Source organism: Ranitomeya imitator, chromosome 1 (assembly GCF_032444005.1).
Source record: "Ranitomeya imitator isolate aRanImi1 chromosome 1, aRanImi1.pri, whole genome shotgun sequence".
In the NCBI taxonomy this organism is placed as follows: Eukaryota; Metazoa; Chordata; class Amphibia; order Anura; family Dendrobatidae; genus Ranitomeya; species Ranitomeya imitator.
In genome coordinates this window covers 215,967,588-215,987,457 of record NC_091282.1, presented here as the reverse complement: position 1 = coordinate 215,987,457, position 19,870 = coordinate 215,967,588, and the positions used below count along the sequence as shown (strand labels likewise).

The 19,870-nt window shown below is 41.7% G+C and overlaps 1 protein-coding gene across 1 annotated transcript in view; it reads left to right on the top strand.

The window, feature by feature from the left end:
- The window catches only part of C1H5orf63 (chromosome 1 C5orf63 homolog), a 141,185-nt gene that overhangs the window by 3,023 nt on the left and 118,292 nt on the right, over positions 1-19,870 (top strand). Inside the window, exon 2 of the mRNA XM_069745389.1 lies at positions 14,662-14,763. Coding sequence (XP_069601490.1) covers positions 14,662-14,763 — 102 coding nt within the window. The remainder of the gene's footprint in view (positions 1-14,661; positions 14,764-19,870) is intronic.

Here is a 19,870-nt window from a genome sequence, read left to right as displayed (position 1 = left end):
CCCGAGGACAATTCCTGGGTGAAAGCTGTGGATGTCTCATCCTCAAGGTTAATTAACCCCTTTACCCCCAACGGTGGTTTGCATGTTATGGACCGGGCCAATTTTTACAATTCTGACCACTGTCCCTTTATGAGGTTATAACTCTGGAATGCTTCAACGGATCCCGGTGATTCTGACATAGTTTTCTCGTGACATATTGTACTTCATGATAGTGGTAAAATTTCTTTGATATTACCTGCGTTTATTTGTGAAAAAAACGGAAATATGGCGAAAATTTTGAAAATTTCGCAATTTTCCAACTTTGAATTTTTATGCAATTAAATCACAGAGATATGTCACACAAAATACTTAATAAGTAACATTTCCCACATGTCTACTTTACATCAGCACAATTTTGGAACCAAAATTTTTTTTTGTTAGGGAGTTATAAGGGTTAAAAGTTGACCAGCAATTTCTCATTTTTACAACACCATTTTATTTTAGGGACCACATCTCATTTGAAGTCATTTTGAGGGGTCTATATGATAGAAAATACCCAAGTGTGACACCATTCTAAAAACTGCACCCCTCAAGGTTCTCAAAACCACATTCAGGAAGTTTATTAACCCTTCAGGTGTTTCACAGGAATTTTTGGAATGTTTAAATAAAAATTAACATTTAACTTTTTTTCACAAAAATTTACTTCAGCTCCAATTTGTTTTATTTTACCAAGGGTTACAGGAGAAAATGGACCCCAAACCTTGTTGTACAATTTGTCCTGAGTACGCCAATACCCCATAAGTGGAGGTAAACCACTGTTTGGGCGCATGACAGATCTTGGAAGCGAAGGAGCGCCATTTGACTTTTTAATGCAAAATTGACTGGAATTGAGATGGGACGCCATGTTGCGTTTGGAGAGCCACTGATGTGCCTAAACATTGAAACCCCCCACAAGTGACACCATTTTGGAAAGTAGACCCCCTAAGGAACTTATCTAGAGGTGTGGTGAGCACTTTGACCCACCAAGTGCTTCACAGAAGTTTATAATGCAGAACCGTAAAAATAAAAAATCATTTTTTTTTTCACAAAAATTATCTTTTCGCCCCCAATTTTTTATTTTCCTAATTGTAAGAGAAGAAATTGGAACCAAAAAGTTGTTGTACAATTTGTCCTGAGTACGCTGATACCCCATATGTGGGGGTAAACCACTCTTTGGGCGCATGGGAGAGCTCGGAAGGGAAGGAGCGCCGTTTGACTTTTCAATGCAAAATTCACAGGAATTGATATGAGATGCCATGTTGCGTTTGGAGAGCCACTGATGTGCCTAAACATTGAAACCCCCAACAAGTGAAACAATTTTGGAAAGTAGACCCCCTAAGGAACTTATCTAGATGTGTGGTGAGCACTTTGACCCACCAAGAGCTTCACAGAAGTTTATAATGCAGAGCCGTAAAAATAAAACAAAAATTTTTTCCCACAAAAATTATTTTTTAGTCCCCAGTTTTGTATTTTTCCAAGGGTAACAGGAGAAATTGGACCCCAAAAGTTGTTGTGCAATTTGTCCTGACTGCGCTGATACCCCATATGTGGGGGGGAACCACCGTTTGGGCGCATGGGAGGGCTCGGAAGGGAAGGAGCGCCATTTGGAAAACAGACTTAGATGGAATGGTCTGCAGGCGTCACATTGCGTTTGCAGAGCCCCTAATGTACCTAAACGGTAGAAACCCCCCACAAGTGACCCCATATTGGAAACTAGACCACCCAAGGAACTTATCTAGATGTGTTGTGAGAACTTTGAGCCCCCAAGTGTTTCACTACAGTTTCTAACGCAGAGCGGTGAAAAAAAAAAAAAAAATTCCCCTCAAAATTACTTTTTAGCCCCCAGTTTTGTATTTTCTCGAGGGTAACAGGAAAAATTGGACCCCAAAAGTTGTTGTCCAATTTGTCCTGAGTGCGCTGATGCCCCATATGTGGGGGGGATCCACCGTTTGGGCGCATGGGAGGGCTCGGAAGGGAAGGAGCGCCATTTGGAATGCAGACTTAGATGGAATGGTCTGCAGGCGTCACATTGCGTTTGCAGAGCCCCTAATGTACCTAAACAGTAGAAACCCCCCACAAGTGACCCCATATTGGAAACTAGACCACCCAAGGAACTTATCTAGATGTGTTGTGAGAACTTTGAGCCCCCAAGTGTTTCACTACAGTTTATAACGCAGAGCCGTGAAAATAAAAAATCTTTTTTTTCCCACAAAAATAATTTTTTAGCCCCCAGTTTTGTATTTTCCCAAGGGTAACAGGAGAAATTGGACCCCAAAAGTTGTTGTCCAATTTGTCCTGAGTACGCTGATACCCCATATGTTGGGGTAAACTCTTGTTTGGACACACGGGAGAGCTCGGAAGGGAAGGAGCACTGTTTTACTTTTTCAACGCAGAATTGGCTGGAATTGAGATCGGACGCCATGTCGCGTTTGGAGAGCCCCTGATGTGTCTAAACAGTGGAAACCCCCCAATTATAACTGAAACCCTAATCCAAACACACCCCTAACCCTAATTCCAACGGTAACCATAACCACACCTCTAACCCAGACACACCCCTAACCCTAATCCCAACCCTATTCCCAACCGCAAATGTAATCCAAACCCTAACTTTCACCCCAACCCTAACTGTAGCCTTAACCCTAACTGTAGCCTTAACCCTAGCCCTAACCCTAGCCCTAACCCTAGCCCTAACCCTAGCCCTAACCCTAGCCCTAACCCTAACCCTAGCCCTAACCCTAGCCCTAACCCTAATGGGAAAATGGAAATAAATACATTTTTTTAATTTTTTTTATTTTTCCCTTACTAAGGGGCTGATGAAGGGGGGTTTGATTTACTTTTATAGCGGGTTTTTTAGCGGATTTTTATGATTGGCAGCCGTCACACACTGAAAGACGCTTTTTATTGCAAAAAATATTTTTTGCGTTACCACATTTTGAGAGCTATAATTTTTCCATATTTGAGTCCACAGAATCATGTGAGGTCTTGTTTTTTGCGGGACGAGTTGACGTTTTTATTGGTAACATTTTCGGGCACATGACATTTTTTGCTCGCTTTTTATTCCGATTTTTGTGAGGCAGAATTACCAAAAACCAGCTATTCATGAATTTCTTTTGGGGGAGGCGTTTATACCGTTCCGCGTTTGGTAAAATTGATAAAGCAGTTTTATTCTTCGGGTCAGTACGATTACAGCGATACCTCATTTAAATCATTTTGTTATGTTTTGGCGCTTTTATACGATAAAAACTATTTTATAGAAAAAATAATTATTTTTGCATCGCTTTATTCTGAGGACTATAACTTTTTTATTTTTTGCTGATGTTGCTGTATGGCGGCTCGTTTTTTGCGGGACAAGATGACACTTTCAGCGGTACCATGGTTATTTATATCTGTCTTTTTGATCGCGTGTTATTCCACTTTTTGTTCGGCGGTATGATAATAAAGCATTGTTTTTTGTCCCGTTTTTTTTTTTTTTTTCTTACGGTGTTTACTGAAGGGGTTAACTAGTGGGACAGTTTTATAGGTCGGGTCGTTACGGACGCAGCGATACTAAATATGTGTACTTTTATTGTTTGTTTTTTTTATTTAGATAAAGAAATGTATTTATGGGAATAATATTTATTTATTTTTTTTTTCATTATTTAGGATTTTTTTTTTTTTTTTTTTACACACTTGTAAAAAATTTTTTTTACTTTTTTACTTTGTCCCAGGGGGGGACAATACAGATCGGTGATTTGCCAGTTTGCACAGCACTCTGACAGATCACCGATCTGTCTCAGAGCGTTGCAGCGTTACCAAGTGCCTGCTCTGAGCAGGCACTTGGTAAGCCACCTCCCTCCCTGCAGGACCCGGATCCGCGGCCATCTTGGATCCGGGACTTTGTGCAGGGAGGAAGGTAGGAGACCCCCGGAGCAACGCGATCACATCGCGTTGCAGCAGGAGGTCTCAGGGAAGCACGCAGGGAGCCCCCTCCCTGCGCGATGCTTCCCTGCACCGCCGGCACATCGCGATCATGTTTGATCGCGGTGTGCCGAGGGTTAATGTGCCAGGGGGCGGTCCGTGACCGCTCCTGGCACATAGTGCCGGATGTCAGCTGCGATAAGCAGCTGACACCCGGCCGCGATCGGCCGCGCTCCCCCCGTGAGCGCGGCCGATCGCCTATGACGTACTATTCCGTCCGTGGGAAGTAAAGCCCACCCCACATGGACGGAATAGTACGTCTAATGGCAGAAAGGGGTTAAGGCTTTTCACAAGAGATTTCCGAATAAGGCCCAGCCTAGAGGATCCAGGAGATCATCGTTAATGGGGTGGTACTGTTAGAATCTGTTTAGTTTCTGACTATCCGCCATTTTCTTGTGGTGTTCTGGCTGCTGGTCTTTTTCCCTCTGGTGCTGGGTTTGTCTTGGGTCAGGTGATTGTATCACTCTTTATTAACCAGCACCTGCATCCCAGTCCTTGCTGGACATCAATGTTAATCAGCTTTAGTTCTGGCTTGGTGCTTTGCTTTGTTTTCTGTGTGTATAATTTGTGCAGTACTGGAACATCTGGTTCCGCTAGTCTTAGTTTCTGTTTTCAGTTGGTATCTGCAGCCTTCTCTGTGTTTTCTATTAGGAGGTGACCCATTTTTGTACCCAGTCCTTAGATCTTTTAGGGAACCCCTTCCCCCTATCTATAAGTCTTTGCTTTAGATAAACCCAAGATTGTCGGTGGGTCTACTCGCAAGGAATGGGTCGCCCACTCCTTCGTAGGGTATAAGCCTAGTCATAGTGCAGGGTCAGTTTTCCCCCTTCTACCCTAGTCCTGTGTTGCAGTTTCACAACATTTATGGACAAAAGAGAAAACGTATGAAAAAAAGCCTACTGCCAGAACGCTGAATGCTCTGAGTTAACCACTGCCCACACTATACACTGTGTGCAGAATTATTTGGGAAGTCAGTATTTTGACCATGCCACTATTTTTTATGCAGATTTTCCATCTCCAAGCTGTATAAAATTGAATGCTTATTTGATGAAGCAGATCAGGTGATGTGTATTTGTGTAATGAGGGCGGGTGAGACCTGACGGTACAATACCCTTTATCAAGGTGTGCAGAATTATTAGGCAGCTTGTTTTCCTCAGGCAAAATCAACTAAAAATAGATTTGTCTGACTCTAAAAAATCAAACATTTTTGAAAGTGTCAGGATATGTGCAGACAATAAGTAAACTCTGCGGGTTGGACTCTGCGTACTTGTGCAGCGCCCAACCCACAGCGGCCTGATGGTACAGCATAGTGGATGGGATTTCAATAGATTCCATGTCCAGAGGCTCTTGCGGATCACCCGTGGCATTGGACATGCGGCGTGTCTCTCCAGACCGCAGCATGTCTGTTTCTCTTGCGGAGACGCGAGCCTCCACAAGAGAAATTTCACCCATACAATGTATTGGACGCAGTGATTCTGCACAGTTCAGTAAACACATGGGGATTCACTTGCGTTCAATAGATCGCTGCGAACATGCACTGTGTCCGAAGCGCTGCCACTTCCAGATCGTCTGCACATACCCTTACAGCAGTCTTGAAATTGCTAAGATATTGGGGCGTATTCACAGACCCATCCAACGATTTGTAATTAGTCAACAAGATTGCAAAAATGTGTTGAGAAAAAAAGCGCACATTAACTGCCGAATAATGATGAGTGAGCATGTTCATTTCTTGGGTGTGTGGTGTTCGAGTGAAATGTTTGCGTCCCCTCGCCCGCATGTTTTGCAGCTGTTACAAAAAAGCAAATTGCCTAATAATTGTGTGCACAGTATATGCATGTAAAGTAAATCTAATGGAGCTGAATTATCAAGCTAAATGTGCCAGAGCTCTGGCATAATTCGCACCAAAACACTGTCTTTCATTACGTGTATCATATTTACGTGTTTTAGACACTTTGTACAACTTGTCCGACTTGGGGTAAGGCTTTGCTAAAATGGAACATAGTTCATCCTGTGACACAAACAATGTGCCAAAATTGTGTCACACATTTCTAGCACACAGAAAGATAACTGGTGTAAACTTGAAACAAATTCATCAAACTGCATAAACCACTTTGATAAATTTGATCATTTTAATATTGCCTGGACTAATTTGCATTGTTTTGAGATTTAGCCCATTTTGATAAACATGACACAATATGGATCCGTTGTTTAATCATATTCCATCCTGCAAAGTGAAGTGGGGACATTTTTAGAGCCATTAGGGCCTCTCCTCCATGCTCCACTACTAACTAGACATGTCAACGTCCAATATATGAAGGTTGGTTTGTGTTACACCACATAATATTCTTGCTCTGGGTGCTCAGGTGTTAAGGTTCACATGTAGCTGGCGTATTGCCTTGAAGCCAGTTTTGTTACTAATTACCCCTAAACTTGAAAGTTAAAGTCTTGAGCCATACGCCAATCTGCCTGTCTCAATGCTACATGAATCAATGCCTTTATCTTTAATAAGCACTGCGCTTATGAAGTCTAACATTCTGCCTTTTCCTATTAGAGCCTAACAAAGCAGCGGGTTTAAGAACATAAAAAGCCCGTTCCTCTGAAAGCTCACTCTTTGGGCTGATTTTAATGTTGCTTGAGCAGAAAAAGCATATGCTGTACCCCCCATTGTTCATGTCTAGCTTTCACTTTCATTGTCACCTAATGAGGGGGTGCAAGGTTATCACGGTGTTTTAAAACTCGCAGAAGAAAGCAGTAGTAAGAATGTGCTATTTATGTTGTAATGTGCTCACATCAGTGACTTATTAGTGTTTTCTCTAGACAGAGGGTTGAAGGGAAAATGCAAAAAAAGTTCTTTCTTATGAACTGTCGATCTGTCATTTCCATGGAGATCTTCTATATATAAAACCTTACATGTAGATGGCTTCTGTTTGGCTATTGTCGTTTACCAGCTGGTAGCCATTATGATGAATTATTGCATTGTATGCTTATTCATTGTCCTAAACTTTCTTGAAATTCATTCTGTGGATTTTTTCTTGATAATTGTGCATAATTTTAAATACTTATTTGTGAAGTGGTAAAAATAAAGTATAAAAAAAAAGGGGTGAACACGTGCATGAGTTTAGATGGCTGTGTATGTGAGTGTTCGTTACTATTTCCTTACCAAATGGAGATGATGGAAGGGGGGGGGGGACTGGAGGGACCAGCAAAGGGCATGACTCAAGCTAAGACATAATACTATGGTCCTAGGGACCATGTTTTTTTTCTATTGGATGTAGGTAGCAAGACATTAAAGGAACCGAAACCTGACATTAGGTTTTCCCCATACATGGCCAGCATCTTTCAGCCCTCTGTATGAGCTGAGAATCTGTGTACAGAGTTAATGGGACGCTTTTATGTGCGCACCCACAGTGTGGGTGGGAGTGTGCTTACCGTACTCCGTTTCCCTGCAGGACCTGCAGGTGTTTGAGGACCTGCAGTGATGTCACGATCACGCGACCAGCCCAGGTGATGTACCTGGACCTGTGGTTGAGTCTGTGGTGTGTATTGGGAGAGCAGGAACTCCCACGTAGCTCCCAGAGGAGCTAAAGGACTGTGCAGGAAAACTGCAGGTGAACCCTGCAGGGAATGGACTCATAGGGGCTGTGTTTTGTTTATTTTACCGTTATGCCAGCAAGGCTCTGTTCATTTTGCTGAACCCTGCCAAGGTTTTTGCTATCCACAATAAACCAGCAGGTGATCCTTTACCAAAGCGGTTCCTGTCTCTACCTGTGGAAGCAGCCAAGTGTGGCAACCCCTCAGACAATATAAATATGAATTGTAATGGCCATATAGATTCCCCAGTTGTGTGTACATTTTTTGGAGCATTTTTACTAAGCCTCAAATGCCACAAAGTAAACAGAAATGGCAGATCTAGACCACTTTGACCATGTACTTCCTGCTGGAAGTGGTGCGACTGTTCCGACACTAGGTCATAAATTTTTAGTGTGCTTACATCTCCTTAAAGGGAACCTGTCACCCCGTTTTTTCAGATTGAGATATAAATACTGTTAAATAGGGCCTGCGCTGTGCGTTACTATAGTGTATGTAGTGTACCCTGATTCCCCACCTATGCTGAGAAATACATTACCAAAGTCGCCGTTTTCGCCTGTCAATCAGGCTGGTCTGGTCAGGTGGGCGTGGTGACATCGCTCTTTTCTTCCCCAGCTTTCCGTTGGTGGCGTAGTGGTGTGCGCATGTCGCAGTGACGAATCCACTGCGCGCACGTGAAGAAGCAGCGCGCGATCTGCGTTATTACCCCCTGTCATCGGTGGGGGCGGCCATCTTCCTGGGGCCGCGCGTGCGCAGATGGAGTGCTCTGCTGCACGGGGCTTCAGGAAAATGGCCGCGGGATGCCGCGCGTGCGCAGAAGAGATCGCGGCGGCCATTTTCCCAAAGCCGAGTTTGCATCTCCACTACGCCACCAACGGAAAGCTGGGGAAGAAAAGAGCGATGTCACCACGCCCACCTGACCAGACCAGCCTGATTGACAGGCGAAAACGGCGACTTTGGTAATGTATTTCTCAGCATAGGTGGGGAATCAGGGTACACTACATACACTATAGTAACGCACAGCGCAGGCCCTATTTAACAGTATTTATATCTCAATCTGAAAAAACGGGGTGACAGGTTCCCTTTAAGGCCGGTTCAGTGTGTTTGTTTGCATTTTTGGCAGGTGCAGGAGCTACCTTATATTGCTTACTGTGTTTTTTTTCCCATACAGATTATCAATATTACACGGTAAATGTTTTTTCACTAAATACATACTTGGGCATTTACCTAAAAACAAAATTCAGTCTAAAATGTAAGCATTCAAGAAATTGGAAAATCAAGCAAAGTGTAGAAGCTTCATATGTATCTCATGGCTCTCCACCGTAATCCTTTTGTATGAAATATAAATGCAGAAATGTGTGTGAGCTGAGGGTTAAAACTGCATGGATCATGGAAACTTGACTTACTTTGTCTAGGTAAACTAAGAGTATGTGTCCACGGTCCGGAATCCCTGTGCTTTGGACACAACAGATACCCCGCGCCGACCCCTCTTGTATGCATTGAACACATGCGGAATCACCACATCGTATTCATAGACTGGGTTATTTATCTTGCGGAGACGCTCCGCAAGATAAGTTGACATGCTGCGGTCTATAAAGACGCGCCGCATGTCCGGTTACGCAGGGCCGTCGGATGCGGCCTTGCACGCATAGTGGAGACGGGATTTCATAAAATCCCCTCCACTATGCTGTAACATCTGGATGCTGCGGATTGGACGCTGTGGATGGACGCAGCGTCCAATCCGCAGCAAATACTGAAGGTTTCCTGACCATGGAGACATAGCCTAACTCGGTAGTCTAGAGTGGCAACAGGCATCTGTTACATAACATTAAGGTACCGTTACACTTAACGATTTACCAACGATCACGACCAGCGATACGACCTGGCCGTGATCGTTGGTAAGTCATTGTGTGGTCGCTGGAGAGCTGTCACGCAGACAGCTCTCCAGCGACCAACGATGCCGAAGTCCCCGGGTAACTAGGGTAAACATCGGGTTACTAAGCGCAGGGCCGCGCTTAGTAACTCGATGTTTACCCTGGTTACCATTGTAAAAGTAAAGAAAAAAACACTACATACTTACATTCCTGTCGCGTCCCCCAGCATCAGCTTCCCTGCACTGTGTAAGCGCTGGCCGGAAAGCAGAGCGGTGACGTCACCGCTGTGCTCTGCTTTACGGCCGGCGCTGACACTGGGGGATGCAGGGAAGCTGACGCTGAAGGACGTGACAGGAATGTAAGTATGTAGTGTTTTTTTTTTTACTTTTACAATGGTAACCAGGGTAAACATCGGGTTACTAAGCGCGGCCCTGCGCTTAGTAACCCGATGTTTACCCTAGTTACCAGTGAAGACATCGCTGAATCGGCGTCACACACGCGGGTGATCCAGCGATGAAATAAAGTCCTGATCCTTCCCCAGCGACCAACGATCTCCCAGCAGGGGCCGGATCGTTGGTCGCTGTCACGCATAACGATTTCGTTAACGATATCTTTGCTACGTCACAAAAAGCAACGATATCGTTAACGATATCGTTATGTGTGACGGTACCTTTAGCCTGAATATTTGAACTAGTTTTTGTCATCAATAGCAACTTTTTTTGTGATGCATGGTTACTGTGTTCTATTTTTCTGTTTCTAAAAGCATTTATGAAGAGTAATTTAAGTTCGACTTTTACTGTAATCGTCAGTCAGCTCCCTTTTCCCAGGATAAACTGCAAAATTGTCTTTCAGCCAAGCACTTATTGCCTGACCAAATGACTGCACCTTGTAAATACATTTTTCACTCTCTTTTTCTTTTCTATTTTCTCTTCATTGCAGTTTATGTTTATCAAGGGAAAACGGACATATATTATATCAAGTGTAACTCATAATAAAGGATGTTAGGCTTAGCAAATACAAACAGAAAATAGGGAAAATTGTAGAAAACATTTTTTTTTAAAGAATATTTGTAAAGCAAAACCAAATTTTATGCTTTCAACACACAACAGAAAATAATGAAGACCAATTAGTTTCAAACCCGTTCTGTTTTCTCTTCGTTCTTCTCCGTGTTCTTCCTCGGCTGGAGATTCAAACCTGCTTCTGCTAGTGCAGCGATGTTAAACTCAAATACACAGAGGGATAAAATTAAAAACTTGGACGATGTAGCGGCCAACCTTAAGGCTATGTGCGAATTGGGGTGCAGAATTTTCCACACAAAATCCGCATCTCCTGGCTGAAACCGCAGGTGCAGATTTGCCACAGATTTTGTGCGGTATTGATGTGGATTTTGTGCAGATTTTCCGCGGTTTTTACCCCCTGCGGATTTCTATTATGGAAGGGGTCAGAAAAGCTGCAGTTCCGCACAAAAGAAGTAGCATGCTACTTCTTTTGTTCCGCAGCGGTTTTCATGCGGATTTTTCCGCACCATTAGCACAGCTTTTTTTTTTCCAATTGATTTACATTATAATGTAAGTCACTGTACGGAACTGCAGCGTTTCTGCGCTGAAAAATCCCCTGCGGATCCGCACAAGTTCCGCATCGTGCACACAGCCAGTATGTTATGTAACAGCAGTAAAAAGAATATAGCCCAATGGCCTAATTTAAATATGTATTTCAGGATAGAAAAAAACTTAAATTAATAAATAATACAGATAATAAAGTATGATGCAACAGCTCTCCAAGTGCAACAGCTGTCCAAGGTGTGATCACTCCTTTTTAGATGCAGACTAATGAGCAGATCTAATTTGATGCAGGTGTTATTGGGTATGAAAATTTACAGGGTGATTCCATAATTATTTCCTCAGAATTGAGTGATTCCATAATTTTTCCCCTATGCTTGGTTGAAAAAAAGTAACCATTACTGACTACCACATTTTTGTTCTTGATTTCTTTTAGTATTTCTTAAAGCCAGAAAGTTGCCATTTGAATAGACTTTAGTTTTGTGCCATGTCTGTGATCTGCTTTTTTTCTACAAAATTAAACAACTGAATGAACATCCTCCAAGGCCGGTGATTTCATAATTTTTGCCAGGGGTTGTAGGAATGTCAGTGATAGTGATTTACTACTCTGTTCGAATAATGGGAGCAATGCAATCTCCCAAAATGATAATTGCTTTAAAGCTTAATAATTATTTAAGCTTTCCCTATTGCTTGACAGCAACAAGAGGACATAGAAAAAGAAATGCTAAAGATATCAGAGATATAGAAAAATGCTAGTTAACTCGATTATAACTATCTGCCCTTAAGAGGTATCCTACTCGTTTCTTCAAATCCATAGTGACTGCTTTAAATTAGGCTAGCAGCGTATAAGGGAAGATGCTTTTCACTAAATAAATAAAAAGATGTGTTTAATATGCTTACATTTTGGCAAGGTTGCCCACTGCTTGTTGTATAGTTTCCAAAATGGGGTCACTTGTGGAGTGTGTTTGCTGTTTTGACATGTCAGGTTCTGCAAATGTGACCTCTTGTCTTGTTCATTTTGTTGAAAAAAAAAACAGGAAAAGGCTGTGTAGGGATTCATTCAATTTTAGGCAGCTGGTAGTGTACACATAAGAACATACGGTAATTCCTTTCTCAAAAAGTGAGCTTTATTGAAATGTGTAAAGTTCCAGAAGAATGGAAATCAAACAGCTTTTCTCCACCATAATGGATACAAATAAACCGTCCATATACAGACACATATGGGCTCGCCCATTAAGATAAATGTCCAGCTGTCTCACAAGTCTTATCATTGAGATCAGCAGCATGAGGTCTTTTCACCTCTCCTCCCATGTGCAGACCACGGACACTCACCTTGTAGCAATCCTGGCACTTCCTCTAACTCAGCCCAGGAGGCATCTGAGTTATTGTCAAAGGCCCCATCTAATAGAGTAATTTGTTGAAGGTGTCATACCCCCAGTTCACATAGCCACCCGTTTCCCTATGACCACCGAGCCAATGGACTGCTGCATATGACGAAGCTGCTCGTATTTTGCATATCCTGCCTGCAGTTCTGTCCCTCAACCAGGCGAGGGACCACAGGCATGCCCAGTATCAAGAACAGAGTGCAAATGACTAGACTGTTGGACTCTAGTTTGGTAACCCTAGTGAGGGCCACAATTCCTCAATGGCTGATTCCTGGGAAGATTTATCCCTAACTTTGCCATGATAGCAACCCCGCTGAGGGATCTTATGACAGGGGTGAAGTAGACTATGGCTAAGTGGTCCCTAAAGCTGAGACACCCTTTGATTAACTGAAACTGGTCCTCTGTTAAAAGCCAGTTTTGGTGGTACCCAACTTCTCCAAAGAGTTTGTGGTCCAGACGGACACATCGGATGTTAGGCTGGGAGCAGTTTTTTTTCCCAGGAGATTAAGGGATAGGAACATTCTGTAATGTACCTCAGTCGGAAGCTGTCCATATGTGAGAAGAACTACTCCATAGTGTAAAAAGAGTGTTGGCCATCAAGTTGGCATTGGACACTCTGAGGTATTACCTGTTAGGTAGAAGGTTCAGTTTAGTTTCAGACCAGCCCCACTAAGGTTGATGCGAGAGAAGGGAAACAATGCCTGAGTAATGAGGTGGTTTCTAGCCCTGCAAGATTTAAGTTTTCAGGTGGAGCATAGGCTTGGGAGACCTGAAAATGCAGATGCCCAATCAAGGGTCTATTGCATGTTGGCAGAAGGTGCCATGGGGGTATGTAAGGTGGCAGCTGGACAGCTAAATTTAACATGTTAACAGCTGCGGGTGGATCATAATTCCACCCACAGCTGTTAGTGGCACATGACAACTGATCATATCAACTGTCAGGATCCAGAAAACATGCAGGCTCTGTGTCGGAGCCCACGTCAAAGGGGAGACACAACAAATGACATATAAATACATGTCGTATGTCGTGAAGAGGTTAAGTATTCAGAAATCATATAATGTGATTTTTCTGGTTCTCATTTTTAGATTCTGCCTCATAGTTGAAGTGTACCTACGATAAAAATTACATACATCTCCATTCTTTGTAAGTGGAAAAACGCGCAATATCGGCAGTTTATCAAATACTTATTTTCTTCACACTATCTACCTATCTATTTATCATCTATTTTGTCTCTCGTCTCCATATATTGGCAAAATGGGATTCGGGTGTATGTCGTGCATCATTTTCATAGTAGTGTGTCTGGGTGTCCATCTCCAGTACGTATACGCCTGAAAATAATGCATGACAGAGTACATCGTGACTCTGTCGACACCATTATAGTCTATGGCCCTGTTGGCACATGCGTCCGAATCCCGCTTTGCCGGTGGTTCAGGTGTAAGCCCCTGCAGGACCAAGGAATGCGTGAAAAAACGCAATGTGAATGCACCCTTACAGATGAAAATGTGTGTACAAAACAGCACATTATTTTTAATTTATATATATATTACAAATACACTTTCACACTCACGAATACATTTTGAACAATACTTCTTTAGAGACTACTCCTTCAGTAAAATAATGCATGGTTTAGGGTTCCAGTCATATAGTAAACCCCAGTTGTACCACCATAGACCTAAATTGGTCTTAATGGGGTTGTTTCCATCATAATAAGCAGCCATATGGGTAGGCGGGCACGTCATCGGTACAGCACAGTATTCGAAGGCCAGTAGGGAGCATCAGAGTGCTGGCGTTGGAGTGCTGGGATATATACCTAATGAGTAATGGTACTTTCTTATTTTATAGCATTTCCCCACCCACCCACCACCTCCAGCTGTTTTGTTTTCCTTTTGTCATAAAATACCTGCTTTTATTTGTGATTAAATTCATATTCATTCTTGAATGTAGCAGGTTGTATTAGTATGCAGGCGTTAAATCTTCATAGTTTACTGACCAATGCAGCAAATGGTGTATAATTTGAAAATGTTATTTCATTTATTGTATCCAAAGTAAATGCAAATACACCAGGCTCATCCGGTCTAAGATCTCATTTTTAATGTGTGCAGTTTGCATTGTAAAATCTTGTGACAGATGTTATTTTACTTAGTCTTACTGATCTATATGGACCCTTTTAGTAAAAATATATAAGGTATGTAATGAGAGCGATATTTAACAACACTGATAGAATTCTGCTTAAACATTTCTCTTTCCTATCTTTTCTCCCCTCTATGTTGTCATAACAGATGTTCCATTTACGACATGTGCACAGAATGAAACATTTAGCATTTCAATCAACAAAAAGACATTATGCGCAGGAGAAGCCAGTGCTCACGCTCTTTACAAAGGTATGTACATGTGGGTTTAATGGGTCCATCATATTAACCGGTGATGTGATGAAACCTTTTGAGATATTCTTCTCATTCAAAATCTTTAAACTATCAAATGAGTCAGCAATGTAATCATAATATGTAATTTTCTGAAAAAATAGCATTCTTTTGCAAACGTTTCCTACAAAGAAAGGCTAAAAATGCATATGTGTCCAAACAGGGCTTCATCTAAATTTCTGCAGTCACTTTATGCCAAATCCTGACAGTATGCCTGCTTGATTGGTTGTCATGTGACTGCTAATATGTGATTTGCATACGGGCGGTCACATGCCGACTAGCAATTTTTCCTGAGTCTCTGTGTTCTAATAAGAGACAGAGATGAGAAGTGAGTTTGCACATGATCGCAAATATGTTAACTTTAACCACAATTGTTTGAGCAGCCAACAGAACAAAATTTTGACAGTGTGAATAGTGCCAGGACTTACGATACGATACGATACGATACACTTTATTGATCCCGTGGGAAATTATGGTATCACAGCAGCACAACTTAAATCATAAAAATCATAAAGGAATTACATAGTTGACATGACAGTTTGTTGACAGAAGAACATTATACATTATACATTAGGATAGGACATACACAACGAGTGACTTGGCAAGCCTCAGACACATTGTTGCATGAAAAATGTAAATGAAGGGAAACTTAAAAGTCCCTTTTTTCCAGATTTTAGGAAACAGCTTTAATGTATGGTAAACGGCACACCTTGTGAGGAACTGCGGTTACATTGACATTTTTGTCAATTTTAGTATTTGATTTGTTTTGCAATCTGAATGAAATGTCAGAAATAAACTATAAATCTTTATATCTGTCACATTTCTTGGTTCTTGTCAACTTTTAAAAACATTTAATTTTGAAGGCTAGAAGCATTTCTTCTAATAGTAGCATTGGCCGTAATATTGTGTATCTAGAGATCTGTCAGAGGCATCCAATGTACAGTCTAGTTGCTTAGAACAAGAGAAATGCCCAGAGGAATAGTACTGAGACAAGGATACTTTGGATGACAGCAGCTTTTCAGTTCTTAACCGCTTGTATCTTTGTGACTGGCTATAGGATAGGCCAGGGTTAACTTTGGCCACTTTGACAACAGTAAGGCTATGTTCACACTTGCGTACCGGGGCTTTGCGGATGGCTGCGTACTTCCTCCCTGAAGCTCCGCCCACTTCGCACTTCTTCCGTTTAGGTCCGCCTTCTTTTGCGTGTGTCCTGCGTACCTATCTTTAGCATGTAAAGTATGCGCATGTCCTGTGTACCCAATGTTAAAAATAGGTACGCAGGATGCATGCAAAAGTAGGTGGACTTAAGCGGAAGAAAAGCGGAAGTGGGCGGAGCTCCAGGGAGGAAGTACGCAGCTGTGTGTAAAGCCCCGGTACGCAAGTGTGAGCGTAGCCTAAAACAGTCATGCGAGTAGAAAACAATAATTAATAAGGCGCATCGTAGAATTGTGTCTGACACTATTGCACATACATGAGTGTATTTTTTTTTTTTTCACTAGACGCGGTTACATACCTGAATTTGTAATTGCACTATGAGAAACTCTTCACTTGATAGAAACATGTAGTGATTTTCATCAGTGGTGGACTTGGTGCAAATACCCCCATTGCTAAAATGGAGTGGCAGAAAGCTTTCAGAGATGTCAATGTGGAAGTGACCTGTCACCAGTAATAGAATTGTCCTTTTCCAAAGAATGAGGCATATACAAAGGGAAATGGCGTCAGACCTTAACCACAGAGGTATTGGAGGACAGTTCTTATACAGTGCTGCAGTTTACTTGCCCTTCTTAGGGACTCCTGTAAAGTTCTACAGCAGAGATCTCCAGTTCATGATGTCTCTTTTTCAGTACACCCAACAGTTGCTATGATGACACTTCTTTCTTCTGGTGCCAGAATTTGAGAGATTAGTGAGCAATGGCACTGCATTTGGTCCTTTCAGTGTGCTGCTGCCTCCTTCTACAAAAATATTGGTATAATATCTTTAAATTAAATGTCATCAGAAAAATCACCTGTTTAAACCAGAATTTTACATTAAATCTATTTGGTAAAACATTTTTTATTAGTTTTCTAAAAAAAACAAAATGCTGCCATTTTTACACTGGCCATTAGATTTGGTTATAGACTCAAACATCCTGTTTGTTTGTTTTTTTTTTCAGAAAAGACACATGGACATTAGTAGCAATATACTGACCCCACTTAGTTGTGTTGAAGTATGTAATGAGCATGATTAAAAGGATTGTCCACTTAAGCCGGCTTCACACTCAGCGTATGAAAATACGGTCCGTATATTACGGCCGTAATACGCTGAAAAGTCCCGAAAATAGTGGTCCGTAGCTCCTCCGTAGGCAGGGTGTTTCAGCGTCTTTTTGCGCATGGCATCCTCCGTATGTAATCCGTATGTCATCCGTACTGCGTGTTTGTCTCGCAGGCTTGCAAAACCGACATACGGCTATACAAGGGATCCATGTGTAAAAAATAAAAAAAACATATATACTGTATATATATATATATATATATATATAGTCAGTAGACACATATATGTATATATATTAATATTTCATCCAGCGCAATATAGCAGAAAGCCGGTAATTCACTTACCGGCTTTTGCTTTCTCCTTCCTAAACCCGACATGATATGAGACCTGGTTTACATACAGTAAACCATCTCATATCACCATTTTTTTGCATATTCCACACTACTAATGTTAGCAGTGTGTCTATGCAAAATTTGGCCGTTCTAGCTAGTAAATTAAGGGGTTAAATGGCGGAAAAAAATTGGCGTGGGCTCCCGCACAATTTTCTCCGCCAGAGTAGTAAAGCCAGTGACTGAGGGCAGATATTAACCCTTATCCGGCTGAATAGGTACAATTGTAACTATTCCGTTTTAAAATTGCAATAACTTTTTTTTTAAAAGACGTAGAGGGCTGAAATTTCGTGACATCTCTACATTTTTGGTCCAGAATATATTGGCCAAATTTCAATAAAATATCTCCACCCGCTTCCGAGATAAGGGGTCGAGATCTTTTTGCATCCATAACAAGCTGCATAGGTACAAATGTACCTCATATATTTTGAATGAAGATAATGCAAGGGAAAAAGCATAAATTTTTTTTTAATGATAATGCTATTTAACTATTATAAACAAGTAAAAAACTGTTCATTTACATTATAAAAGAAAATGTAAGAAACTTTTTTTTATTGATTTTCTTTGCAAGTAATGCATGTTGGCTTTGCTACAGAGTGTTCATCGCAAATGGGTTTCACACAAACCACACAAGACTTTCTAGTCTTGCGTTGTTTTCGCCTCAGGTCTCTGCAGACATAGCAACTACCAACAACAGGGGAGGGTCCACGACTACCATGAGGTATTTTGGGGCCAGCTGCTGGCTGCGATGCTACCACAATGCATCGTCCAAGCACCATTTCTACTGCACCTCGAAGAAAATGGTTTCTCATTATCATTTTGTTTGTACTACGATCTTCAATTGCAATCATACACAGCTGATTTGCGAGATCTTTCAGGAACTTTCTTCGTTGATCCTTTGCCCTGAAGCTTGGATTGTGTTCTCTGTAGATGATGTAGGATGCTAACCCACTGACATCAATCATATTGTAGAAAAATGCCAAAGTCCAACGTGATGTTCGTCGTTTCACAGTGTACTCTCCCAACATTTTATCCATAACATCAACGCCACCTTTTGTTATGTTGTAGTATTTTATTATCTCTGGCTTGGCTGCTAGTGTCTCTTCAACTTCTCCCGTCATGTGCATAGATGATAGAAGCACGACTGATTTGTTCTTCTTTGGTACATATGAACAGACTGTTGCATCATGATTGTAGGCAAAATTTGTCGAGTATACAGGCCTTTCTTTGGCAGGCTGCATGTTGTTAGGTAGGAACCTTTTGTTTTTTCTCACTGTAGCAACTAGTGTCATGTTCCAGGAGTTCAATACCTTAGCTAGTTCCATGGTTGTAAAGAAGTTATCGGTGGTGACATTTCTTCCAGAGCCTTTATACGAGCTCACTAGGTCCAATACTGTTCGTTCTCCAATGTTTACTTGTCGAGGACCATCAGTTGGTTTCCCAGTGTAGAGCTGACCTTGTAAAGGGTAGGCATTTGATGAGTCACAAGCCCAGAAAATCTTTATGCCATATTTAGCTGGTTTTGAAGGTATATACTGGGTAAATTTAGTATGACCTCTAAATGGAAATAATTGCTCGTCGACGGTGATACAATGATATGGCTTGTAGGCTCTCTCCAGATTACTGTTCAGCATTGTCCAGATGTCCCGTATTGGTGCAGCTTTATCTGTTTGCACACGTTCTGCACGTGTATTTTCGTTGTCAAACCTGATAAATCTGAGTATCATCTTGAAGCGGTCACGAGACATGGCTGCACGTATAAGAGGCAGAGCAGCAACATTCCACATTTCCTCCAGATTCTCTTTGTTGGCTCTGTGCACACCAGCAGCAATCAGTATGCCCAAAAATGCATGAAGTTCAGTTTCAGTAAATTGCTTGAATGTTTTTTGTGGTGGCCGTTTGGAAGAATCAGGAAAACGTTGTACCAGTTCGTTGTTGTAAGCATCACAAACTCTCTTGGCCTTTCGATTCGTTTCCCGTAATATGATGTCACACATCTCGGGAGTCATGATGGACTTGAATAGCTCTTTTGCTGTATATAGGTTGCTGATTGCTGCAGGGCCACCTCTTTGTCGTAGGACATTACGAGATTTTGTTTGTGCATTTGGCAGTGGATTACTGCACCATTGAGTTTCATCCTTAGCAGTCCAAATGTCGCCTGCACTTTGAGGCACAGAATCATCCTCAACACTTTCGTCTGATTCGTATTCATTTTCATGCTCTATGACCATTTCTTGTTCAATGTCTGAATCTTCTTCAGTAACATCCACTTGTGGTACATAGTTTTCATCATCAGATGGAACATATGGTTCATCCTCATGCTCAGAATCAGATTCTTCTAGCATTCGCATTATTTCGTCAGACGTAAATCTGTAAATATGAAAAAATGTAAAATAAATAATTTTCCGAAATACTACATTATTGGCTT